A 27,928-nucleotide genomic window follows, 5' to 3' on the forward strand; every position below is an offset into this window, starting at 1 on the left:
ATAAAGATGCAGGCCAATGACAATGGCACTTTCCTGCTTAACTATTACAGAAAATGTAATTTAAGGAATGAGTACTGGAAATGATTTGACAGTTAGTAGGGGAGACAAAAAGGGATAGCTAGTGAGTTGAATAAAATTTAAGGAGTTTAAAAACCTAGTACAAAATGACAAAGTGAAATGAAGAAAAAGTAATGGGTATCATTTAGAGACTTAAAGAAGGGTTAATTATCAAAATAATGAGAATCTAGAGAAAAAAAGAAGACTGCATAACTGCAAAGTGCTACAGGGAAAATAAGAAATTATTTGGATAATATGAAGAATATTGTCAAGTCTCTATTTTTTGGTAAGTTCAGAACACGACAATGTTTAGTACAACAACTTAGGAAACAGAAAGGAGAAAGAGTTGTTGATAAACTGGTGTCTTGTAGAGAGATCATAGAAAGATATTACAGAAATTTCAAACATTTTATGAACACTTGCATAAATTGACAGAATGTGGAAACAGAGACAAGGCACACATGGAGATGTTTAAAGAAGATTTAACTATGACAAGATTAGAGGGACAGGAGATTTAACAATTAAAAGAAAAAGTAGGAAGAGCGGAGATAAAAAATAGTGATGCATGAACAAATCAACAGGGAAGTCATCTGGAAGACAGTATTTTTGTTGGGAGGGAAGAAAATGATAAAGCTCTGGAACATTTTGTTAAGACTTCAAAATGGAGGGAGGGTAATAACATTTTAAACAGCTATGGTGGCTGTATTATCCAAAGATGATATAATCATGTGAAGCTGGGTCTGTAAGTGTTTATGTTCACACCAACTTTGAGAATGGCAAAAGTGTTGTCAGAATTGACATATAAGGATTAATGTGGTTTGGAGGAGGGAAGGCAAATATTTGACAACTTTTAACAGAACTAAGACAATCAAAAGAAAGCACAGTGTAAGAAAATGCCACTGTTGTTGGTGGGTCTTGATGCAGAGAAGGCATTCAATAGAGTCATTTAAGATTTCATGAGAAGGGATATGGCATAATTTGTGGAACCTGACAGGGTTAATTAGGAGGATACATTAAGGGTTGGAGGCAAGAATTAAGGTGTGAGGATTCCTTTCAGACAAGCTGGATTTCAGAAAAAAAAAAGAACCAGACAAGGGCATTCTCTTTCCTCACTGTTATTTGCTTTAAAAGTCCACTAGCAAAGAAGATAAAGAACTCACAAACTGAAGGATATAAGTGGTAAGGTAATCAAGAAGTTCACTTTATTTGCAAATAACATTACTTTATTTTTTTTGGATTTATCAAGTACAAAGACATTTCAGTGCTGTGGAACATTCTAAGACAGTTTCAATTTTTTTTCAGGATATAAAATAAATGAAGATAAAATAAAGGCTACAGCGATAAACTATGTACACACACACAAATATGGGTATTGCTGAACCAATTCATGCGAACACAACGAGGTAATTAAGGTGCATGGATCAGAAAAAGAAAAGTTTCTAGTCCCTTGCATTTTACATACAGGTCTGTCATACTTTTATCAATCAGAACAGATCATCTGGACCATAACTAAATAAATGAAAGACTGTATTTGGGAAAGGAAGAGTTACAGGATTACCTGATCTGAAAGGATAATTTAGAGTCACACAATTAAAACACATATACTTAACACAAACAGAAGGTTATAAATCAAAGTGGAAAAGGGTGATTATGAAACCGAGGTGGCAGTTTGACACGTAAGGAGAAAGAAGAGAGCTTGGCTGTAGATGCTAAAAGAGAATAACAATCATAGAGGAGATTTTGGATGCAGATTCTAAAAGAGTAACAACCATAAAGAACATTTATAATTAGCAGAAAGCCAAGCCAACACACAAGAAGACAGGAGAATTTACCAACAGGAATGACTGTAAGAAAGGGCATGGAAAATCGATTATAAAGAACTAGAATTTTTTGCTCTGAAAGTTTTGCTTAGGTATTTTTATACACCAAGCAGACTTCAGAAAATTCTTCATCAGGTAGATAAATGCTGGTGGTGTGACGGGACAGAGAGAGGTAAATGGGAATTTATTTTTTGGGAATATAATGAGTTGGTAGATTATGTTGGAGCAAACGGTTGTAACTAAGGAAATCATTCTTTTGAAATGGGAATACAATGTCCTATTTCTCCAAATTTAGTAAGCAATCACTAGAAAATACAGATGAAAATATAAAGAAAATGTAATTGGAGTTTTGAATATTTTAAAGGAGATAAAAGAGCTGCAGGTTGGATCCTTAGAAAAATGGAAAGATCAAACTATAAAAAATAAATGAAATTTGGGGGAATACGTGCAGAATAATGTTTAGGGTAAGGAGTGAAGTTTAAGGGATGGCAGAAATTGAGCAATCTATGTAATGTTGGAGTGAATGGTAATTGCTAAAATGAAAATACATGTGTAAATGCATGAAAATGAAAAATACTTGCTGTGATTTGTTTTCTATTACTGTACATGTACCTATGTAACTGTCTACAATGCAGGAATTTACTAAAGGTATTGAAACATATTTCTGTGGGACCAAACATGCCAGGCTGCATTCTCCTCAGTATCAAATATGCACTACCAAAGCCTCTAGTTATACTTTTCAGCCTCAGCCTATCAACAGGGTTTGTGCCTTTCTACTGACCCACGTAATTACAGGCCCACTGGTTTCACTAACTCTATATGCAAAGCAATAGAATGTAACAGAATTCCCTGATGCAGACATACACCACTACCTGATCTAGACCTCATTTAGTTTTTAAGGGATGTTCTGTCCCCTGAATCTAATGACCTTCTTTGAAAAGGTTGGAGGGGCTATGGACAGTGGTCATTCGGTGAATGCTGCTTATCTTGAGCGGGCCAAGGCATTTGACACTATCCCCCCATGCTGGCATTGCCGAATGATTAATGTAATCCCTTACCCTCTTCACTGGATTGCAAATTAGCTGCCCAAACGATCAAGTAGCAAAAGCTGCTGGTACCCTCTCTGCAAAATTGTAACTAATGGGCTACCCAAGGGATCAGTGATGGACTCTCTCCTGTTTGGTATTTATTGTGCAAGACATCCAAACCACTATTCTTGTATTGTACTTGGACGTTTTACTGATGATTGCAAGCCGGGCACTGAAATCTGAACACCCATACTAAACTTCTCCAGCAAGGGATCGAGTATGCGCATATCTTGGGTACTGAAAATGGCCTCAAGCCAAATGTTACAAAAGATGAAGCATAAAATCATTCTACAAAAATGTTCCCATCTCACCTTATTAGCGGTACTCCTCTTCAAACAGAACGTAAGTAGTGAAATGTAAGTTCAGCAGAATGGGCACAAATGACCTCCTGAACAGTAAAAATATATATTTTTTTACAACTGCACGTTTTCATAAAAGGAAAACTCCGGAAATAATTTTTTTTTTTATAAGCCAGATGTTAAGAGCTATGAAAAAGAAGTGGTCACTGAAAGGCCAAATACTGCGACACCTGGAAATATGGAAGTCAACCAAGACTCCTCAGACTGCCTGAACATATAACAGTAACTTGGTTATTTAGAAGGTCAGCAGTGCAGAGACATTAAAAAACATAATGACAAACATATCCATATATTTAAGGGATCAGAACTTCAATACCACTGGCAAAGATACAAGATGCTTATTTCTGCAGTTGGTAGCTGGAACTCTGAAGCAATTTATTTATTTTACATTTGTTAACCGGGTTAGTGTGGCTGAGCTTTTGGCTCATTTTCAGCAGAGACCCAGGGAGAAGATCCTCAGTACTAGAAAACAATTTATTAAATTTTAGTAACATAGTAGTAACAATCAGCTAAGGATCTTACAAGCAGAGACCTGGAGAGAAAAAAAGCTCCTCAGGCAATTCAATTATACAGAGTATTAGCAAGTGGCAGACAAGTATGTGAGTTGTTACAAACAAGGTTTTAAACAATTAGCAGAAGAAAATGTGACTAGTTACAATAATATTTAAGTTGCTTAGAGCAAAATGAGTTAATAGTTAAGCAGATGCTTATTTAATGTGGGTAGGATCTAGGTGTACAGGAGTCTGGAAACGAGAAAGGAAAGAAAGAATGGCTAATAGGAGATGTAGGGGAGGTAGAGTATAGGAGACAGACTAAACAGGTAGGTTGTTTTGAGACTGTAAAAATTAAGAGTGGTTGGAGATAGAGGAAGGGTAGAGGTAGAAAGAGGCAGGGGAATAGTGTTAGAGATACATTAAGAGTGAGGTGGTGAAATAGGTGAAAGGATGGTGGGTTATCAGTAGGGCTGGATGGGAAGGAAAAGGTAAGACTGACCAGTACCTGGCTCTTATATCATAATGAAAGGGAAAAGGGTTGAGATGACCTTGTGCAACTCAGTCTCGCAGGATGCTGCAAAATGGACATAAAGGACATCTTGTGCCGGATCAAATGAGATAGTTGTACATGTTACAGGCTACTACCGTCTAGTACAAAGATCTACAGCGCAGTACCAGACCTCCACAGCCCAAAAGCCTTGCTACAGGGTACCCATATGTAGTGGCGGAGAAATCTGAGGGCCACCAGTGAACAGTTAAGTCAAGACAGTCTTCTACGGAGTAATGGGATTGCCTAAATTAAGAGGGATGAAAAAAGTACAGTTTTGTACCTACCATAAATGTAGATGTTCGAGTGTAGACACTGCTGCAGTCATTACACTCTGGTTATCCTGCCGTCAGGTGGTCCCTAGTCGGCCTGAGTTCCAGTGTCTTGGTCCGGCGTCAGTTGCTGTCACGTCTTCCCTGATGACAGTGCGCCAGGGGGATATAAGATGCAGCCAACGCCATTTTCTTCAGGTTTTTCTTGCCCCACATGTCATTTGCCCCCAAATAGGTAGGCCTTTCAAATTGCTAGTAAACTATATATAATAGAAAAGCAAATAACCATTTTTAATTACCAGCAAAAACTCTCTTTAGGAAATAAGGGTAGAAGACCTAGGTATGTACCAGAAAAGAAGAGGGGCAGGAGGGAGGGTAACCTGGACTGCAGCAGTGTCTACACTCGAACATCTACATTTATGGTAGGTACAAAACTGTACTATGTTCATCGTGTGATACTGCTGCAGTCATTACACTTGGGTGGAATCCCAAAGCTGAGGTAGGGTGGATGGCTCTATAAGGCATTAGGGGTGGCTATAAGGCCCTGCAGCACAGCAGTGGTAAAGCCTGCTCTGGCTTTGGAATATAAAGGCAAATGGTAATGTTTGGTGAAGGTATGTACAGAACTCCATGTTGCTGCTTCTAAAATATCCTTGGTAGGCACTCCCCTGAGGTAGGCAGTTAAAGTGGCTGTTGCCCTGGTGGAGTGAGATCTAATGTTGCTAGGTACAGGTTTCCCATGGTGTGTATAGCAAAAACGTATACAGTGAGCTATCCACTTTGAAATAGTCTGCTTTGAATTGGCTTTTCCCTGTACTCCTGCAGCGTATGCTACCAATAATTGCTCAGATTTTCTGAAAGCTTTGGTTTTGTCCAAGTAGAAGCGTAACTGTCTGTGAATGTCCAAGGAATGTAGAAGTCTCTCTCCTTTTTTCTGTGGTTTAGGATAAAAGGTTGGCAAGTGAATGGTTTGGTTTAGAGCCACACTTGATACTACCTTTGACATAAACGTAGGGTTAGTTCTTAAGGATACCCTGTCCTGGTGGAAGATGAGGAAAGGTTCCAGTGCCATTAGTGCCTGTAATTCTGAAACTCTTCTTGCTGATGTTATTGCCAGTAGCAGAGCAGTCTTCCACGAGAGGTATTTTAATTCTGCTGTGTTAGCTGGCTCAAAAGGAGGTAAAGTTAATTTTTCCAAAACAAAGTTGAGGTCCCAAGTTGATATAGGTGCTCTGCAGGGTGGTCTCATGTTTTTAGCCCCTCTGAGGTACTGTTTGAGCAAAGGATGTGAAAAAATTGGTGGATCAGTGTTGTAATGAGCAGAAATGGCTGAGGCATGAATCTTTATGGATGAGAAGGAGAGGCCCTTGTCCAGCATCGCAGTTAAGTATTGAAGTATCTGAGGAAAGTTTGGGACAAGAGGGTCAAGGCTGCGTGCCTGGTTCCAGGCACAGAATCTCTTCCATTTATCCAAGTAGGCTTTCCTGGTGCTAAGCCTTCTGGCCTCCAGAATGACATTCATAGCAACTTTGGAGAGAGGCAATGCTTGCTTGGTTAAGGAATTTTCCATGCAGCTAGATTTAAGGTCTTTAGCTGGCTGTGAAGTATCCGATTGTTGTGTTGTGTTAACAGCTGTGGGATTTGTGGCAAAATCCAGGGTGGTTCTTGTGCTAAGTTCTTTAAGACTGGATACCAGTGCTGGCGTGGCCAGTCTGGTGCAATCAGGATCATCTTTGGCTCTTCCTGCCTGGCTTTTATGAGTACCTTTGGAAGGAGAGGTAAAGGAGGGAAAGCGTATACTTGTAGGTTTTTCCAGCTGAATGAGGGGGCATCCACTTTCCATGCTTGTGGATGGTAGCTCCTTGTGCAAAATTTCTGTAGTTGGCAGTTCATTGGGGATGCAAACAGATCTATGTCTGGGTTCCCCCATTTTTGTGCTATCATTCTGAACATTTTTGGACTCAATTGCCATTTGTGAGGATCCATGATATTTCTGCTTAGGTCGTCTGCCAGTGTGGTTTTCTCCCCTGTCAGGAATTGTGCCTGCAGATGAACTTGGTAGTTTAAAGCTGTGTTCCACAAGGTCATGGCTTGTCTGCAGAGGGGGTAGGTGTGTGTTCCCCCTTGCTTGTTTATGTACCACATAACTGTGGTGTTGTCTGTCTTCAGTAGTAGTTGTCCTGGATGTAGCAGATCCTTGAAAGCTATAATTGCAATTTGCACAGCTAGCATCTCTTTTTGATTGATGTGGAGAGGTCTTTGTTCTGCGGGCCACTCACCCTGAATACATTTTCCTGCCATGTGTGCTCCGCAGGCATAATCAGATGCATCTGTTAGTGTTTGCCTGGCTGTGGGTTGAGTAAACTGCTGTCCCTTGTTGAGGTGACAAGCTTGGGCCCACCACTGAAATTCCTGTTGAAGGCAAGGAATTAGTGGTATAACTGTTTCCAGATCTTGACAGTGTTGAGACCATACACTCTTTAGGTACCATAGTAGTTTCCTCATATGCAATATGGTTTATGAAATTAGTAGTATGCAAGATGCCATGTAGCCCAAAGCCTGCAGAATTTTTCTTGCAGGTAGCTGGGTCTTTGTTGCCATTAAAAGAAAATGGAGTCAGCTGTCCTTGTCTGGCGTGAGATAAGCCATCTGGGCCGTTGTGTTTAAGCTGGCACCCAGGAATATTATCTGTTGTGAGGGCACTAGTTTTGATTTCTTTTCGTTTACTTTGTACCCCAGGCAACCTAATAACTTTTTTATGTACGCCACATGCTTTAGAAGAATGTCTTTGCTCTCTGCTTGGATTAGGCAGTCGTCCAGGTATGGGTAAATTTGAATTCATTTTTGCCTGCAAAAGGCAATTACTGGTGCCAGGCACTTTGTGAGGACTCTGGGCGCAGTAGATAAGCCAAAGGGCAGTGCAGAGAATTGATAGTGCATTGAACCTGCTAGAAATCTGACGTATCTTTCTGCAGTTTTGTCTGACAGGGATATGCAGGTATGCCTCTTTGAGGTCCAAAGTCACGAGCCAAGCTTTCTTGCCCAGCATGGGAAGAAGCTGCTGTAGTGTCAACATTTTGAATTTCGGAACATAAGTGTTCAGAGAAGAAAGGTCCAGAATGGGTCTCCAGGCTTTGTCTTTTCTGGGAACCAGAAAGAGTCTTGAGTAAAATCCTTGGCCTCGCTCTTGTGGTGGTACCTTCTGAATAGCGCTCATATCCATGAGTGCTGTAATTTGTTTTTGAGCCTCTGTCCATTGATTTGGTGGCAGATTTGGCATTCCTTTTAACCTTGGAAGAGTGTGGTAGTGAAACCTGTAACCTTGAGATAGGATGTTGAGAACCCATTTGTCTTTGGTGATGCAATGCCAATTGTGACAGAAAATAGCCAGTTTTTCCTCCTAAGGGAGCTGCCAAGAGAGAGCTGTTTGGCAGTCGTAGTGGGAAGTCATTGAGACTGTTTTTTATAAGGTTGGGTCCTGTCTTCCCCTGCTTTCTGGCCTGGTGTACCCCATTGTTGAGGTCTATAAGGGCCTTGTGTCTGACTTCTACCTCATGGGCGTCTATATCTGCCCCTTTGAGGTCTGTATGTGGCTGGAAAGGACCAATTTTTTGTTGGCCAATTTCTGCTAAAACGAGGAGGTTGAACCTGTAAGAAATCTTTGACCATTTGCATAGATTTTGCCTTATCCTCAATCTTTTTTAATACCTCCTCTCCCTTAACCTCAAGCAACACATCCCGCTGCAAAGGTGCATCCAGTAATTTGGCTTTAACATGATCTGGTAGCGTATGTTCTTTTAACCAAGCATGCCTTCTAATGACAGAGCCTGTAACTGCTGCTCTACAGGAGGCCTCTAAGGAATCAAAACCACATTGCAAAGTATGTTTTCCCACTTGTTCAGCTGCATGCAATAAATCCTGCATTCCTTTCAAATTAGGAGGATCTGTATCTGGAAGCATCTTTTGTTTCAACTGAGACAGTAAAAATTGCTGATATTTTAGCATGTGAAACTGGCAATTCAAGGCTCTCATGGCTAACGTTGCAGATGTATAAACTTTCTTGCCCCATCTGTCTAATGCTCTGGAATCTCTGTCAGAGGGGACTGGGTTTTTAGCTGATGAGGCCTTAACCCCTTTGGGACCCTGAGAAATAGTTTCAGGGTCTGCAATAGGGCTTTTGTACAGAAATTTGTGAGAGTCAGGGACTCTAATATCTATCCGGCTTAATTGGGGCTGGTGGTAAGGAGTCAGGGTTTAAGCTGGATTCAGTATATACATCATCCACAATATCTAACACAGGCGGAATAGCAAGGGGTCTGTGTTGAGGCAATAAGAGGAAATCCCTGAGCCTTTTCTTGGATTCTGAATAATCCTGGCCTTCCCAGTGGAAATGCTCCCTCATGGAATGTAAGGTCTCCCCAAAGGAGTAGTCCTCAGGTGGAGAGGCTGATGGAATAGATTCCTCAGCATCGGAATCCTCATAAGGGGGTAAGGAATACCCTGGGTCTGAGGATGAGTCAGAGGAAATGGACACCTGGTCTGAAGATTCATAGTCTGCATCTTGTCTGGGCCTTTTATCTGGAGGGGGTTGGGACCCTCTGATTAGGGTGATAAGGTCTTCGACCATTTTTAGCATTTGTTTCTTAGGCATGGAAGCCTACCCTGGAGATTGCTGTCTGTTTCTTTGCTTTTAAGGGAGGCTTAGTTTTAACAGAGGGTTTAATAGATAATTGGGTAGGTCTGAAAACACCCTCTGAAGCTGTGGATTGTTCAGCTACTTCGGTTCCCTCTGTAGGATTAAGTTCAGTAAACTGAATAACAAGAGCATCCGAAGGCCCAGCCAGCTCCACGTGGGAGTCGGAGGTGGTCTGTGGTTCTGTAGAAGCGATAGTCAGGGGCTGCATAGGTGCCTCGCTGAAAACCGGAGAACCGGCGACCAGCCTAGAAGAGGCCTCGTCGTCAGTCTTGGGCCTCGGATGCCTGTCCTTGTCCTTGCGCTTTTTATGGATTCCGGTCGTTGGAAGATCCGATGGCATGGTGTAATTAAATTTTCTGCCAAAATAAAGTCGGGCAAAATCAAACTGACGTTTAATAGTGCGCTTGTTAAACCTAGCACAAAACCGACAACCAGTGACGTCATGGTCTGGGCCTAGGCATGGGATACAGTAGGAGTGGAAATCCTTATGAGGTATTTGCTTCCCACAAGAAATACAATTAACTTTTACGGACATCGGTCTAAGGCAAGAAAAAGGTTCCCCAACGGGGTACTTCGCTTTTTAGAAGACTTCGGTTCTGGATTCGGAATGAAAATCTCAGGAGTCAGCCGACCGGCACCGGCGAACTGCTTTTGCTTCGGGCACTGCGCGGCAAGGAAGACTGAAGAAAATGGCGTCAGCTGCATCTTATATCCCCCTGGCGCACTGACATCAGGGAAGACACAACAGCAACCGACGCCGGACCAAAACTTTGGAACTCAGGCTGACTAGGGACCGCCTGACGGCAGGATAACCAGAGTGTAATGACTGCAGCAGTGTCACACGATGAACATCTGGGAAGGCTTGTTTAGTGGCTTGGGGAGCATAAACTACTGTGTAATGTTCCCCATTCTTAAAAACTGCAGGCCTGCAGTTAACCATTTTACTACCCAACCTCCTGGTACTACACAGCAATACCATCCATGCTAATCTTAGACACGGTCAACTTTAATGAACTTATTTGTATTCCTCTACCACCACGGATGGTTTTAGTTTCACTATCCATTTTGAAGTATCCACATGCTCTAGAAATTTCATGTTCATCTGCTATCTTTTCCATCTAAAATTAATTTGTAGTCCAAAACTGTTCTGGTGTATATACACACAGACAAACAGACACTTTTTTTTTTTTTTATGTAAACAGCATGAGTATTTGTCTTCAATAATGCATCAGCTGAGGGCATGACATTTATATTGGGGCAGCAGTATGCCTATGTGGCAGTACTATTTACCACTTTACTTTAAAATGTTGTGCACATCAGGTATGTAGGTTAAAACTACAACATAATCACACACACACACACACACACACAGACACACGCACACAGACACAGACACACGCACACACAGACACAGACACACGCACACAGACACACGCACACAGACACACGCACACAGACACACGCACACAGACACAGACACAGACACACAGACACAGACACACAGACACAGACACACAGACACAGACACACAGACACAGACACACAGACACAGACACACAGACACAGACACACACAGACACACACAGACACACACAGACACACACAGACACACACAGACACACACAGACACACACAGACACACACAGACACACACAGACACACACAGACACACACAGACACACACAGACACACACAGACACACACAGACACACACAGACACACACAGACACACACAGACACACACAGACCTCGCGTGTAACATGAAGAACTGATCATTGTGAAGCCACAGAGTTAAAATCAGATTTCTTTTTCTTAAATCCTGATCCAGCTACTACATATTTCTGCACAACAAATAAAACAAAAAAAAAAAAAAGAATGAAAAATAAAAAACGACCAACAAGACCAGGATCCACCACTGTAAAAATTAATACAACCTCTAGCTCCTCGGCAATAGCCTTCCAAGGAGAATACAAACAGAAAAAATTGCAACACATATTTATACAATAAAATTAATCAATTAAAACACTTAAAAGAATTTAAATAAAAACTTTCCAGTTGCATTCTACATTAATGCCACCAGAGGCTAAGGTGCTGTATTTTAATATAAAAAAAGAGTTTCCTTGTACAAAAGTTTTTTGTTGTTCCCAGTCTTGCTGGTAGTTTATTTTTACTACATATTTCTGCTCTACAGCACCCGTACTGTTTGACATTACTAAGTAGCATTCTGATCGAAGTGCATTGTTTAACAAAGTGAAACATAAAGAACATTCAGTTTTGGAGCAAAGTCCTACAGGTCTTCCAATTAATGGTTTCTGCTACCCACAAACCCTAAAGTAATGTCATTCGGCTTTTCCCGGTTAGGGGTCGCCACAGCGGATCACTGGTCCGCTTAGGATTGGAAGTGGATTTTTATGGTGTCGAGTTGCCAGCCCAGAGCCCAACCTTCAAAGAAGGCACACTCACTCACGCAAACACTGAAGAAGAAAAACTGCATTTTATGCATGGCGTGCATTTAAGATGTTTTAAAACAAATCACTTTATTCTAACTAGGTTTACTTTGTAGAACTCCTTTTTAAAAAAAGTGTTTCACTTGTTGAACATTTTGTTCAATTTAACAGGACAAAACCCTGTATTATATTTAAATGGTCTACAGCTGAGAATGAAGCATATAGTGAACAAATGTATTCAGTTAGAACTACAAAACACCATCTAACATCCCTATTATACAAAGTACATTGTGAGTGCAAAGATTTTCATTTCAATGTGTTCTCGTATCACATACTGAGAAATCTAAATGCCACTCACCACTCCAGACTTTCACCCTGATGCAGTGTTCGCAAAGCAGCATCAATATTGTCATCATGAAAGTAAATGGAAGCAGCCATCAACAAGAAGGTTGTATTGGTGACGTCCATGCTTTTTGCCATTTTCTTATCCAGCTCAGCAACAATAGCATCTCTGAAAAAGATTTGAAGAGATTAACAGTGGAACAGTTTAGAAACAGACACACAATGGAAACAGTACAGTTTTGTACCTACCATAAATGTAGATGTTCGAGTGTATACACTGCTGCAGTCATTACACTTGGGTTATCCTGCCATCAGGCAGTCCCACAGTCGGCCCGAGTTCAAAGTCTTGGTCCGGCGTCGGCTGCTGTCGCCTCTTCCCTGACATCAGGTGTGACAGGGGTATATTAGATGCAGCAGACGCCATTTTCTTCAGTTTTTCTTGCCCCAGATGTTAGGTGCCCCCCAAAAGGTAGGCAATGTAAATTGCTAATAACACATACATATGAAAAGTAGTAAAAAGAACTTTCAGTTTCCAGCAAATACTCCCCATAGGTAGTTAAGGGTAGAAAGCTTAGGTACGTACCAGCAAGTAAGAGGGGAAGGAGGGAGGGTAACCTGGACTGCAGCAGTGTATACACTCTAACATCTACATTTATGGTAGGTACAAAACTGTACTATGTTCATCGTGTTACACTGCTGCAGTCATTACACTTGGGTAGAATCCCAAAGCTGAGGTAGGGTGGCTGGTTCTATAAGGCATTAGGGGTGGCTATAAGGCCCTGCAGCACTGCAGTGGCAAAGCCAGCTCTGGATTCAGAGTAAAGAGGCGGATGGTAATGCTTGGTAAAGGTATGTACAGAACACCAAGTTGCTGCTTTCAAAATGTCCTTGGTAGGTACTCCTCTGAGGTAGGCAGTTGAAGTGGCTGTTGCCCTGGTGGAATGAGGCCTAATGTTGTTAGGTACAGGTTTCCCATGGTGTGTATAGCAGAAACGTATACGGTGTCCTACCCATTTTGAAATGGTCTGTTTTGAAATGGCTTTTCCCTGAGATCCAGCAGCATATGCTACAAACAATTGCTCAGTTTTCCTGAAAGCTTTGGTTTTGTCCAAGTAGAAGCGTAGCTGCCTGCGTATGTCCAAAGAATGCAGAAGTCTCTCCCCTTTATTCTGGGTTTGGGTAAAAAGTTGGCAAGTGGATAGTCTGGTTTAGAGCCACACTTGATACCACATTTGGTATAAAAGTAGGGTTTGTTCTTAAAGACACCCTGTCTTGGTGGAAAATGATGAATGGTTCCACTGCCATTAGTGCCTGTAATTCTGAAACTCTTCGTGCTGAGGTAATTGCCAGGAGCAGAGCAGTTTTCCAAGAGACATATTTTAAATCTGCTGAGTTAGCTGGCTCAAAAGGAGGTAAAGTTAATTTTTCCAACACGAAGCTGAGGTCCCAAGTTGGTGCTGGTGCTCTACGGGGCAGTCTTATGTTTTTAGCCCCTCTGAAGTACTGTTTTAGCAAAGGATTAGAAAAAATGGGTGGATTTGTGTTGTAATAAGCTGAGATGGCAGAGGCGTGGATCTTGATGGATGAAAAGGAGAGGCCTTTGTCCAGCATCTCAGTTAAATATTGTAGTATCTGAGGGATATGTGGGACAAGTGGGTCAAGGCTGTGAGCCTGGTTCCAGGCACAGAATCTCTTCCATTTATCCGAATAGGCTTTCCTGGTGCTAGGCCTTCTGGCCTCCAGAATGACATCCATTACAGCTTTGGAGAGAGGCAGTGCTTGCTTGACTAAGGGATCTGCCATGCAGCCAGATTTAAAGTCTTTAGTTGGCTGTGAAGTATCTGATTGTTGAGCTGGGTCAGAAGATGTGGTATTGGAGGCCAAATCCAGGGAGGACCTTGTGCCAAGTTCTTCAAGATTGGGTACAAGTGCTGGCGTGGCCAGTCTGGGGCAATTAGAATCATCTTTGTTTTTTCTTGCCTGGCTTTTATGGAGTACCTTTGGAAGGAGAGGTAGTGGTGGGAAAGCATATACTTGTAGGTTTTTCCAGCTGAATGAGAGGGCATCCACTTTCCATGCTTGTGGGTGGTAAGTCCTTGTGCAGAATTTCTGTAGCTGGCAGTTCATTGGGGATGCAAACAGATCTATGTCCGGGCTCCACCATTTTTGAGTTATCATTCTGAATATATGTGGATGTATTTTCCACTCGTGCGGGTCCATGATGTTTCTGCTTAAGACGTCTGCCAGTGTGTTTTTCTTTCCTGGCAGGAATTGTGCTTGCAGATGTACTCTATAGGTTAGAGCTGTGTTCCACAAGGTCATGGCCTGTTTGCAGTGGGGATAAGAATGAGTGCCCCCTTGCTCGTTTATGTACCACATAACTGTGGTCTGTTTTTAGTAGTAGTTGTCATGGATGCAGAAGGTCCTTGAAAGCTATGAGGGCATTTTGTACAGCTAGCGTGTCTTTTTGATTGATGTGAAGATGCCTTTGCTCTGCGGTCCACTTGCCCTGAATACATTTTCCTGCCATGTGTGTTCCTCAGGCGTAATCCGATGCAACTGTTGTCAGTGTTTGCCTGGCTGTGGGTTGAGTGAAAGGCTGTCCCTTGTTGAGGTGATATGCTTGAGCCCACCATTGAAACTCCTGTTGAAGGCAAGGAATTAGTCGTATTACTGTTTCCAAACTTTGACAGTGTTGACACCAGACACTCTTTAGTTATCATTGTAGTTTCCTCATATGCAGTCTGGCATCTGGAATTAGTAGTATGCAAGATGCCATATAACCCAAGGCCTGCAGAATTTTTCTTGCAGGGAGTTGGGTCTTTGTTGCCATCAATCGAAAATATTGAGTCAGTTGTCCTTGCTAGTCTGGCGTGAGATAAGCCATCTGGGCTGTTGTATTCAAGCTGGCACCCAGGAAAATTCTCTTGTGAGGGCACTAGTTTTGACTTCTTTTCGTTTACTGTGTACCCTAGGCAACTTAATAACCTTTTTAAAAACGCCAGATGCTTTAGAAGAATGTCCTTGCTCTCTGCTTGAATCAGGTAGTTGTCCAGGTACGGATAAATTTGAATTCCTTTTTGTCTGCAAAATGCAATCACTGGTGCCAGGCACTTGGTGAAGACTCTGGACACAGTAGATAAGCCAAACGGCAGTGCAGAGAAGTGGTAGTGCATTGAACCAGCTATGAATCTGACGTATCTTCTGCAGTTTTGTCTGATAGGGACATGCAGGTATGCCTCTTAGAGGTCCAAACTAACGAGCCAAGCTTTCTTGGGTAGCATGGGAAGTAGCTGTTTAGTGTCAACATTTTGAATTTTGGGACATCCAGATAAGTATTTAGAGAAGAAAGATCCAGAATGGGACACAAGGCTTTGTCCTTTCTGGGAACCAGAAAGAGTCTTGAGTAAAATCCTTGGCCTTGCTCCTGTGTTGGTACCTTCTGAATAGCTCTCATGTCCATGAGTGCTGTGATTTGTCTTTGAGCCTCTGCCCATTGATGTGGTGGCACATTTGGCATTCCTTTCAGTCTTGGCAGTGCGTGAAAGTGGAATCTGTAAACTTGAGATACAATGTTGAGAACCCATTTGTCTTTGGTGATCATATGCCAAATGTGACAGAAAAAAATGTCAGTTTTCCTCCCAAAGGGGCTGCCAAGAGGGAATTGTTTGGCAGCTGTAGGGGGAAGTTATTGGGGCTGATTTTTGTAAGGTTGAGGCCTGACTTACCCTTCTTTTTGGGTTGAAGCACCCCATTGTCGAGGCCTGTATGGACCTTGTGGTTGACCTCTACCTCTTGGACGTCTGCATCTGCCCCTCTGAGGTCTGTCCGTAGCTGGAAAGGACCAATTCTTTGCTGGCCAATTTCTGCTAAAGCGAGGAGGCTGAACCTGTAAAAAATCCTTCACTGCTTGCATAGATTTTGCCTTATCCTCCATTTTCTTTGATACCTCTTCGGCCTTAACTTCAAATAAAACATCCTGTTGCAATGGTGCATCCAATAATTTTGCTTTAACGTGCTCTAGTAACGTCTGCTCTTTTAACAAAGCATGTCTTCTAATGACAGAGCCTGTAACTGCTGATCTACAGGAGGCTTCTAATGAATCAAAACCACATTGCAAAGTATGTTTTCCCACTTGTTCAGCTGCATGTAATAAATCCTGCATTTCTTTATAATTAGGAGGATCAGAATTTGGATGCATTTTTTGTTTCAACTGAGACATCAAATATTGCTGACATTTTAGCATGTGAAACTGGCAGTTTAAGGCCCTAATTGCTAAGGTTGCAGATCTATATACTTTCTTTCCCCATCTGTCTAATGCTCTGGAATCTCTGTCAGAGGGGAGTGGGTTCTTTGCTGTGGAGGCCTTTACCCCTTTGGGGCCCTGAGAAATAAATAGTTTCATGATCAGCAGTAGGGCTTTTATAAAGAAATTTATGAGAGTCAGGGACTCTGTAATATTTCTGTCTGGCTTTACTGGGGCAGGAGGTAAGGAATCAGGATTTAAGCTGGATTCAGAGTACACATCATTCTCAATATCGAACACTGGCGGAATAGCAAGGGGTCTGTGTTGTGGCAATAAAAGGAAATATCTGAGCCTTTTCTTGGAATCTGAATATCCCTGGCCCTCCCAATGGAAATGCTCCCTCATGGTATGCAAGGTTTCCCCAAAGGAGTAGTCCTCTGGCGGAGAGGCTGAAGGAATAGATTCCTCAGCATCAGAATCCTCATAAGGGGGTAAAGAATATCCTAGGTCTGAGGACGAATCAGAGGAGATGGATACCTGGTCGGAGGAGTCATAATCTGCATCCTGTCTAGGCCTTTTATCAGGAGGGGGGTGGGACCCCCTGATCAGAGTGATTAAGTCTTCGGCCATTTTGAGCATTTGTCTCTTAGGCATGGAGGCCTATCCTGATGAAGGTTGAGCTTGTTTCTTTGTTTTTAAGGGAGTTTTAGATTTTGCAGAAGATTTAATGGTTAACTGAGTAGGTCGGAAAACACCCTCTGAAGCTACTGGTTGTTCAGCTATTCCAGATCCCCAAGTCTCGGTAGGCTGTAAATCTGGTGCATCCGAAGGCCCAGCTGTCTCCACGTGGGAGTCAGAAGCGGCCTGAGGTTCAAAAGATGCGGTTGTCAACGGCGCTGCGAAGGCACTTTGCTGACAACCGGAGAACCGGCGACTAGCCTAGAAGAGGTTTCGTCAGATTTGGGCCTCGGATGCCTGTCCTTGTCTTTGCGCTTTTTGTGAAGTCCGGTCATTGGTAGTTCCGACGGCATGGTGTAATTGAATTTTCTGCCAAAATAATGTCGGGCAAAATCAGACATTTAATAGTGCGCTTGTTAAACCTAGCACAAAACCGACAACCTGTAACGTCGTGGTCTGGGCCTAGGCATGGAAATCCTTATGAGGTATTTGCTTCCCACAAGAAATAGTTATTGACTTTTACTGACATCGGTCTAAGGCAAAAAAAAGTTTCCCCAACGGGATACTTAGCTTTGTAGAAGACTTTGGTTCTGGATTCGGAATGGAAATCTCAGGAGTCGGCCAACCGGCACTTGCGAACTGCTTTTGCTTCGGGCACCGCGCGGCAAGAAAGACTGAAGAAAATGGCATCGGCTGCATCTAATATACCCCTGTCGCACTGACGTCAGGGAAGAGGCGACAGCAACCGACGCCGGACCAAGACTTTGGAACTCAGGCTGACGGCGGGACCGCCTGACAGCAGGATAACCCAAGTGTAATGACTGCAGCAGTGTAACACGATGAACATCTGTTATTCCTCAGTATAAAGTATTTTAATTAAAAATACTACACTGACTTCAATAATTGTTCCACTTTTGGACTTCAGCTAATGTTTCCTGTTTTGCCCTGCTGTTAAGTACAGTTTTGTGAACTCTAGTCATCTGTCAAAGCTTAACAGTGCTGTTTTAACTCTTCTAAAAGGACTTGACAATCTAGCTTTTTTGTACACAATTTTTTTTAAACACGTGCAAACAATAAAAGCACTAATACAGCCAAGCAAGAGCAGTTAGAATACAATACATCTGGGATAATTGCAACTTCCTCGGTTAATATAAGTAGGAAGAACAAACTTAAAAATAAAGGAAATTAAAAAAAAAAAAAGCCAATGAGAAACTAGAACACAAAGAAACACCTTAGTAGTGATGGAATTTCAATAGAACTGTTAGAACAGAAGATAAACGTCTAGCTAGTATTACACATTTTGAGAAGTCAATAAGAATAAATAGCCATTATGACTGTAATTCTAGGAGGTTAGTATACATTGATGTTTCTTCTTTTTGTGAAGCATTTTATGTTGGGATGACTGCATAAATTCTATAAAAGATCATTTGTATGCAAATAAAGTTAAGGATAACAATAATGATTTGTATAGATACTCACAGGTGTGTGGTTCTTTTAAAATAACTTTACTTCATAATACTGGAACAGGTACTTATGGATAGTACGGGTGATAATTATAAAAAATGTTCGAAAGAAAGGAACCTTTCTGGTAGCTTAGGCTGTAGGCTGATAATATTAAAAGCATCATTAATACCAGGATATTTAATTTTTTTTTAGAAAATTAGAATATATTTAACTTTAATTAGTTAATGAATTGCTTATTATGATGTCTTTGATTTAAGTGAATTAAGATGTTGGAATATATAAAAAAGAGATGCATAGGTTAGGTTTAGATATTCTGAGGAAGTCCTGAAGTGGATGAAAGCAGTAAAATTATTAAACTAGTCCTCCTTCAGTGAGTCTTTTGAAGTGTTGGTTATTCATGAAGTTAAGTTTTGTCCTTCATTGTGACCACATAACTATTTGTTTTTTTTTGGTTTAGCTAGTACATTTTATTTGGGTGGGGATGTGCCCTTGACTTGGAAAGGAGTAATAAAAAGAAGTTATGGCTTACCATAACGTTCCATCTGTGTTGTAGAGCTTCTTTCATTCATTACTGATAGGACTTCGGTTCCATCCTCGGAACCGACACGGCTGGTACAAAGCTCGCACCAGCCAAAAACTCTCAGCTAAGACCTACCCACAATGCCCTTCTCATAGTCTTCAGATAGAGTTTGCCCACCCTTATAGTATAGGAAGAAGAACAGTGATAGTAGGAGGCTCTGTCCAAGCAGATACCCTAACTAACAAGGAGATCCTAAAGTTCACCAGGAGTCCAGGCAAGGGGAAGGAGGGCTGGAAGTAATGAAAGAAGATCTACAACACAGATGGAACGTTATGGTAAGACATAACTTCTTTATCTGATGTTGTAAATCTTCATTCATTCCTTACTGATAGGACCGAGTCCCCAGCTACTCGTGTCCTGGGTGGCCCTAAGGAAGGACATTCCTGAGCACCACAGAACCAAAAGATGCTCATCCCCTGGAGACGAGATCCAATTTGTAATGAGTGATTAAAGGTAGGTCGTCTTGCCCAAGGGGCTGCTGCGCAGATATCATCCATAGAGGCTCTGGAATGAAAGGCCACTGAGGTAGCTATCGATCTAGTAAAGTGAGCTTTTACTTTGGAAGGCAAGGACACTTTGTTTTGATGACAGATGAAAGTAATGGCATTTCTGAGCCAAGATGATAAAGTGATTTGTGATTTTGGAAACAGGCTTACCCATTCTGTGTCCTGCAAAGGCTACAAACAATTTATCTGTTTTTCTGAAAGATTTAGTTATGTCCAAGTAAAAACAAAGTGCCTATGAACATTGAGGGTATGCAGAAGGTATTCCCCTCTAGTTGAATGGTGGGAAAAGAAAACCAGTAGATCAATAGATTGGATAAAAAAAAAAAAAATAGAAATTACCTTGGGCAAAAAAGATGGGTCATTACGTAGAGAAACTCTTTCCCTATGGAAAATTAAGTATGGTCTCTTGACAATCAAGGCCTGCAACTCTGATACTCTTCTCACAGAGGTAAGGGCTACTAGAAGCAGAGTTTTCCAAGACAAAAATTTTATATCATGGGAGTTAGAAGGCTCGAAAGGAGGACTTGTTAACGACTGAAGCACCAAAGTCAAGTCCCATGGCTCTATAGGAGGCTTGACGGGAGGTTTAATATGTAATACTCCTTTCATGAAGGTTTTGCACAGTTGGTGTGACATAACAGATGAATAGTCAATTCCACTGTGAAAATTTGCAATAGCTGCTAAATGCACTAACTGTCAATGCTGAAGCTCCTGCATGCAACAGGGCAATGAGATATTGTAGGATCTTCTGAATAGGCATAGAAAAGGGTCCATGTTATGTTCTTTGGCCCATCTAGAGAACCTAGTCCACTTAATGAAATAAATTTTTCTGGTGGATGGTTTGTGCGAAGCCAGAAGGATCTTGCAAACAGGGGATGAAATATCAGGTAGCCTGGCAATCATTGGAAGTGGAGAAACCAAGTTGTGAGCTTGAGGCTGTGGAGATTGGGGTGAATCAGTTCCCGAGGATGAGACAGCAGTCCTTGAGATTGATCCAGGATTCACGGGCTGTGAATCAGGTGAGGCCAAAGGAATGGGAACAAGACTTGACGGGGCCCATAAGGGACAATGAGGATCATTTTGCTTCTCAACCTTTGAGCTTTCTGTAAAAATTATGGGATGAGGGGAAACTGGGGAAAGGCGTATAGTAGGCCCCGGGGGTCAATCGTGCGTCACAGCATCCCTCGGTAACTCCCCCTGAGGGGGATCAGGGAAAAGTAGCTTCTGCATTTGTTGTTTAGGGGTGAAGCAAACAGATCGCAGCAAGGCCTGCCCCAGGAGCGGAAGATTTGAGCTGTTATTATCAGATCGAGGGACCACTCATGAGGCATCAAAATGTTCCTGCTCAGACTGTCTGCAATAAGATGGGAACTCCCAGGAATGTGCATTGTTATGAGAAAGCAGTTGGAAGCAATCGCCCAATGCCATATTCTCATGGCTTCCCGACACAGGGGGTAAGACCTGATTCCGCCTTGTTTGTTGATGTACCACATGACTGACGTTGCCTGATTAAATTGCAATGGTCCTGGAAAGAAGGGGTGTGTGGAACACTTGCAACGCTAAGAGAACTGCCCTCAATTCCAGGACATTTCTGTGCAAATTGGCCTCTATGGGGGACCAGGTGCCTTGGACCGTCTTTCCCTGGAAATGCCCCCCCACCCTAACAGGGAAGCGTCGGTGGTCACCGTGGCCCTGGGCTGGGGGGGGGGGGGGAACAGAACGGTTGACACCAAAGATTAGTTTCTGGCTTCATCCACCATAGCATTTCTTCTTGCAAAGGTTTGTAAGGCGCATCATGCGGTTGAGTGGGTGGGTTAAGATCGAACCATTGTGATGAAAGGAGCCACTGTAATAGTGTCATGTGCAACCTTGCCAGTGGTACTAGGGTAATGGTTGCTGCCAAAGAGCCCAAAACTTGTAGTACAAGGCGTGCTCGTACAAAATGCCTGCAAAAGGAGAACTTGAATCTGGTTTCTTATTTTTGAATGCCTGTGAGGAGGAAGGGAAGCTTGACACGAGGTTGTCGAAGATTGCTCCAATGAATTCCAGTGTTCTTGTTGGAAACGTTTGATTTTTCCATGTTGATCGTGATACCTAGGCGAAGAGCAAGACCTTGAGTGTAAAACAGACTGAAAATGAGAAGGGTCCTGGTCGTGGCGGTGAGGAGCCAAACATCTACATATGGAAACACCTGGAATCCTTGTAATCGGAGATGAGATACTACAACTGCCATACATTTGGTAAACACTCTGGGGGCTGTCGAGAGACCAAAGAGCAGTACCCTGAACTGGTAGGATTGGCTCCCAGCTGGAAGCGAAGAAATCTCCAGAAGCTTTTGTCCATCTTTATGTGGTAATACACGTCCTGGAAGTCTAGATCACATCCAGTTGTCCTTTCCCAGAAAGGGGAGAATGGACTGCACCGTGACCATCTGGAATTTTTGAGGTTTGATGAATTTGTTTAGTAGGCTGAGATCCAGGCTTGGTCTCCAGTCCCCTGTCTTTTTTGGCACTAAAAAGAACCTCGAGTAAAACCCAGATCCTACTTGGTCTGGTGGGACTGATTTGATGACTTTTTCTAAGCAGCTTTTTGATTTCTAAGGCTGCAGCCTCCCTCTGACTGGGTGGAACATTGGATATTCGTTTTACGGGTCTGGGAGTGAGGTTGAATGGGATAGGATAGCCTCTGGACATTATTCTCTGCACCCATGCATCTGTTATGAGTTGCCAGGCCTGTAGGTGGAGAGAGAATAGACCCCAGACTGCTTCCAGAGGAAAGCAATCAGGCTGCTGTTCAGGAGCACTGGAAGGGTCAGCCAGAGAAGGAATCTCTAGCATATAACCAACACAGTTTAAATACCCTAATGCATCAAACAAATATTTTTTTTTATGTTTAATGAACAAATATATAAACAAATTAAAGGTATTGCTATGGGGGCATCTTTTGCCCCCATGTATGCCAACTTGATGATGGGTTTGTATGAGCTAGAATGTTTATATTGCATAGATTTTTTTTTTAAATTATGTAGTTAATCATTTTCGTTTTATAGATTTGTTTTTTGTTTGTAAAGGTGGGATGTCTTATGTTTGTCAGTTTACAGAAGTTATGCAAAATAACAGATTTGGACTGTCTTTTGATGGCATACAGGTTGGTAGAGATATAACTTTTTTGGATATACATCTCATTTTGGAGGATAGTAATGTTTTATGGACGTCTGTGCATAGGAAGTTTGCTGATAGTAATCCGTATTTGATGGGAACTAGCTGTCATCCAGCTTACACTTTAGTTTCTTTACCTTATGGGGAATGTTTTGAGACCGAGATGGCTATGCAATACTGACATAGACTTTTATAAAGAAATTAATGTTACACGTAGGATGTTTAGATCAAGGGGCTATAATGAACACTGGATTCAAACAGCCATAGATAAGGTTATTAATGAACATCATATAGTTGGTAATTATATAGAGGGATACAAGAAAGATGTTGCAGATAAAGAGAAAAGATTAGTTTATTTTGTTTCTACTTACAGCGTATTCAGTAGTGTTTTAATTGAGATTGTTACTGGAATTTTTTGTTTAAATCTGTGGACCTGAAGAATTTAATTTCTAGGTCTTTAGGTATTTCATTTCGGAGAGGTAGAAATTTAAGACATTTTAGTGCATAACAGATTTAAATATCCTACTGAGACACTAAGATGTAGAACTATGCTGGGGCAAGGTACTTTACGCTGTGGTCATTGCAATGTATGTCATTTTATTGTTCCAACCTTCAACTATATAAATGGCCATCTATTTGAGGTTAATAATACATATATAAAATTGTAACACTGAAGGCATTATTTATGCATTAAAATGTCCTTGCAACCTTATATATATATATATATATATATATATATATATATATATATATATATAGGGGAAGAGTCCTGTGGCTAAACATTTTATGCTGGCTCACAATTCTAACCCTAATGGGTTACAAGCTACTACCTTAGAACATACTGATAAAGGTGTATTTTATGATCATTTGTATAAAAAGAAGTTGTTGTATAAAGAAAGTATTTTTATTCTGAAATATGACACTTTAATTTCCTCAGGGTCTGAATGTAGAATGTAACTGGAGGCTTTTAATTTAATTTGATGATGTTTTTTTAATGTTTGACTAATTGATTAATGTTGATTGTTTAATTGTTTGATGTATTAGGGTATTTAAACTGTGTTGGTTATATGATGTTTTTTTTATACTCCCTGAAGACGTTTGCCGAAGTGTTAGAGGTACAATAAATTGAATATAGTGGATTCTTCGTCTGTGGTCTTCAGTTTTATTTCTTTTTGGTTGGTGTAGTATGGAATCTCTAGCACCCTGGTTGCGTGGACCTCCTCTGCTCCGAAAGGGACATCTTCCAGATGAGTTGCCCCCCCTGCCCCAGGGGCATTGCTCATCACGAGTGTCACGAAAAGATCCTTGGGACTTCTTCAACCACAATTTTCCTTCCCCCTGATTCCTGGAGTAGGATCTCTGGGGGTGGGGTGGAAAAAATGTATGCCCACAGCAAACAAGGTCTTTATGTCTTTCTCACTATGTGATAGTGTGTCTCTTACTTTGGGACCAAAAACGGAAGATTCGTCAACGGGTGCATTGACAAATGAAGATTTGAAAGAGTCCGCAGAGTCACAAACACATCCAAGCATGCCGTCTCATGACGATGCCCGATGCGGCTGCTCGAGCTGCCCCCTCGGTAGTGTGAGAAATCAAGCGCATCGAAGAGTTTGAGATGAATTCTAGGGTAGCTAGCTGGGAGGCAACAGTATCACGCACCTCCTCAGGCAGTACCCCCACTAAAGGGGCAGACATTCCTGAGATTAGGTCTCTTTGGAGGCGAGTGAAGTGTGTCAGGTAATTCAGCAACCGAATGGCAAAGGGCGCTGAAGCGTAGGTACACTTCCCCAGTCTGTCCATAGCCAGAGACTCCCTGTTCGGGGGATGAACAGTGGAACCATCTTCAGCCAGTTCCCTCTTGGTGGCTGCCGCCACGACCATGGAATCAAATACCAGCTGTTTGGACCAATTGGGTTGGTTTTCAGGACTGGACAAAATTTTATCTGGCCCCCTGGGACAGGCTCTATGTTGCCCGGGGCCTTCCAGGCACACTGCACAATGCACTTAATGAGCTCATCTGCAGGTGGGGTCACCCAGGAAGTAGATGGTCGAGCACAGAAAGCCTGCAAGAACACAGATTCCTCCAAAGGGTTGGAGAGCTTCCAGTCTCCCCTCTGCTTGAGGATCTCGAGAATGTCTCCAAAGGAGACGTCTTCTGGGGGGAGACCGTGGGGACTCTTCTCCCTCATCATAAAATCAGTGTCTTCGGTGATGGATTCCTCAGGGGAATCAAGATTCTTCCTCTTGCAAAGTTTCTTTCGGGGTGGTTCCCCAGTGGGGTCTTTTGAGGAGGACTCCTGAGAAAGGGTTCCCTTCAAGGAAAGGTCTTGCAGCTCCTGTGCTCAAGATCCCAGAGTAGAAGGTTGGGACAGCTGCATGCTAGAGAGGGGTTCTGGTTCCGATGCCAATGGTGCCAACTGTGAACCTGTTGAAGCGAGAACCCTCTCCATCACCAGGAAAGCAGGCCCACCCGAGGAGGGATGGGATCCCGGAACAGAGAAGGACTACCTCGGAACCTGGGTCACACCCCACCCCGAGGAGCCCCCCTCCAGGGGAGGAGCTCCGAAAGGACCAGTAGCTGCTGGGAGAGCCGTGACCATAAGTGTCATGGTGTCAACAGCCCAATCACTGCTCCGACGGTGCACTATTTACAAAGGAGCCATGGCACCAAGAGTAAATCGGTGCCGACAGGGAAGCCTCTACTATCAAAGCCAAGACCGAATGCACCGGGAGGGACATCAGTACCGAAGTCTCCAAGACATGGGAGGAGGTCGAAGGAGGATAGACAGGTGAATACGCTGTGAGAGCTTCTGTTCCCAGAGGGAGGGAAGACCTAGTCGGGGTCGGTAATCCTCTAACTACCAAAAGCTGGTCCACTACCTTCACTACATCTTGTTCCAAAAGACTCCTGGTGGATCTGAAGGAAGCTGCTGATAGAGATTCTGGTCTCTCAATAAATGGACTGAATTGTTGTCCCAAAAAGGAGTAATACGAAGGAGAATACCTGGTTCTGGCAAGGTGCTCAATCTTCAGAACCATAGGTGTCATTATTGGTGGAGCCATGTAAGAGGTCAGCACCGTGGTAGGAACCTGTGTCGTAATCAAGGTCAGCACCGAGGAGGATGATGCCGATGCTGGTACAGTAGTAGGGGCCTGTCTCATAATCAAGGACAGCACCGAGGGAGAAGACAGGGACCCTGGTGCTGAAGCTGTCTGCACCGACAGCATGAGAGAAGCCTGGTGTCATCTCGGTTCCGAGGAGGACAGGGATGTCTGAACAGAGTTAACTCCATTTCTTTTTATGCTTTTTCACATCCTTATGCTTAGGAGGTGATGAGACCTCCATCCCAGAAAGAGCCTCTGAGAAGGGCGTTTTCAGCATACCCTTCAGAATAAGCTTATCCTTACATTCAGCCAATGTTCGGTTGCTGAAGCTAGAACAAATGTCACAAGAAACATGAATGTGGTCAACGCCCAAACAACAAACACACCGGGCGTGACCATCTGAGTTGGGCATCTTATGCCCGCACTTATCACATGGTTGAACCCAAGCTTAGCCTTATTTCGACATTATAACACACTAGTACTATATCCAGCCATAAAACTACATTGACCAAACAACAGCAAGAAGATAAAGGGATAGCGAAAATCTCAGTTTTTTTTTTTTTACAGATAGCTAGGAAGGAGTACCAGCAATGGTACTAAGAAATACCAAAAAGGGAAAGGAAGGGCCTACCAAGGTAGGGAGAGGGAGTAGTACCAACGATGGTACAGATGAACTACCAAGGTAGTGGGTAGGGTTTAGTCAGGAAATATAGAATTTAGGAACAAGAAATAACCTTAGAAGAAAAACTGGCTAATATGTCGCTAAAACTACAAATAACCACAAAAAAAAGCTACACTTAGCTTGAGAGAAGGCTTGGCACGTCTAACAAGGAACACGGCAAACGAGATTTGAAGAGACTATGAGAGGGGCATTGTGGGTAGGTCTTAGCTGAGAGTTTTTGGCTGCCACGAGCTTTGTACCAGCCGTGTCGGTTCCGAGAACGGAACCAAAGTCCTATCAGTAAGGAATGAATGAAGTTAACAACATCAGATCAGTAGACATACCAATGTTGGGGAAAAGTTCACCTTAATTCAAGATTGTACAGACCCATTTTGATTCTAAATCATGATTACAAGAGTTTATGATGAGTGTAGCTAAGTGAATTGCAAAGATACTGTTAAAAACAAACAAACCTGGATCACTGTGGGCTTATAGAAGGTAGGCAAACATTTAATATTAACAGAACCATTATGATCTAAAACTAAGCACTGGACAGAAATATATAAATGTTAACAGTTCTGGATGCTGAAAAAGCATTTGACAAAAGTGAGTTGGGAATTTAAGGGATTCCTTGAGGCATTTGTGTTTCCACAAACACAAACATGGACAACATTAATAATTAATTACAGAGAAGTTTAAGCTAAGGTGAATTGTGGTGGTGAGCTGTTAAAAGTATTTAGCCTTACTACTGGAACTAGGCAGGGTTGTCCACTTTCATGATTCTTTATTTTATACTTAAACATAACTGGATATAAGAAGTAGCATTTTTTTGCAGATGCCACAATACTCATGTTATCAGTCCAGAACATTATACAATCATCAACTCAATAAACTGAAATGTTTAACAGTATAACAGAATATAAAGCAAATTAATCTAAAACAAAAGATTATAATGAACTATGCCCCAACACACACTTTTTGTGGGGTCATGATGAGGCACTTACAGATATGGTTGAAACAGGAGGTTGAGGAAGTAGCTAAAGAAACGTGGGAAGAAACTGTTCAAAAGATATGAGCATCGATAATAAAATACATAGTCCTATGTAAGTTTCCACATTTAAGATACTATTGGTCCCACTGGTTCTTTATTATTTAGGTCGTGTATCAAGCAAGAAATCAGATACAGAAGAAAATGAAAAAGGAAATTTGTTTGGGATATCAAAAAAGTGTGTGTGCATGCAGTGGGAAAAACAAATACTGATAAAGGAAGAGAGTGGTTTCGGACTTCCAGAGTTGGAGGTATACCGTAAAAGGCCAAGCAAATTAGACTAATATATTAGATTCAAGTTAAAGAATATATGTTCAAATGGAAGCACAAGATGGACATAAATGCCTGAAGAGGTAATGA

The 27,928-nt window shown here is 42.2% G+C and overlaps 1 protein-coding gene across 1 annotated transcript in view; it reads right to left on the bottom strand.

Annotated features, from left to right (window-relative positions):
• COPE (COPI coat complex subunit epsilon) overlaps nucleotides 1–27,928 on the bottom strand; it is a 515,037-nt gene that overhangs the window by 442,189 nt on the left and 44,920 nt on the right. The window contains exon 4 of the mRNA XM_044053853.1: nucleotides 12,139–12,291. Within this exon, the coding sequence (XP_043909788.1) occupies nucleotides 12,139–12,291 (153 nt within the window). The remainder of the gene's footprint in view (nucleotides 1–12,138; nucleotides 12,292–27,928) is intronic.

This window comes from Protopterus annectens, chromosome 13.part0 (genome assembly GCF_019279795.1).
Source record: "Protopterus annectens isolate FY-2018-M chromosome 13.part0, PAN1.0, whole genome shotgun sequence".
NCBI classification, from domain to species: Eukaryota; Metazoa; Chordata; order Ceratodontiformes; family Protopteridae; genus Protopterus; species Protopterus annectens.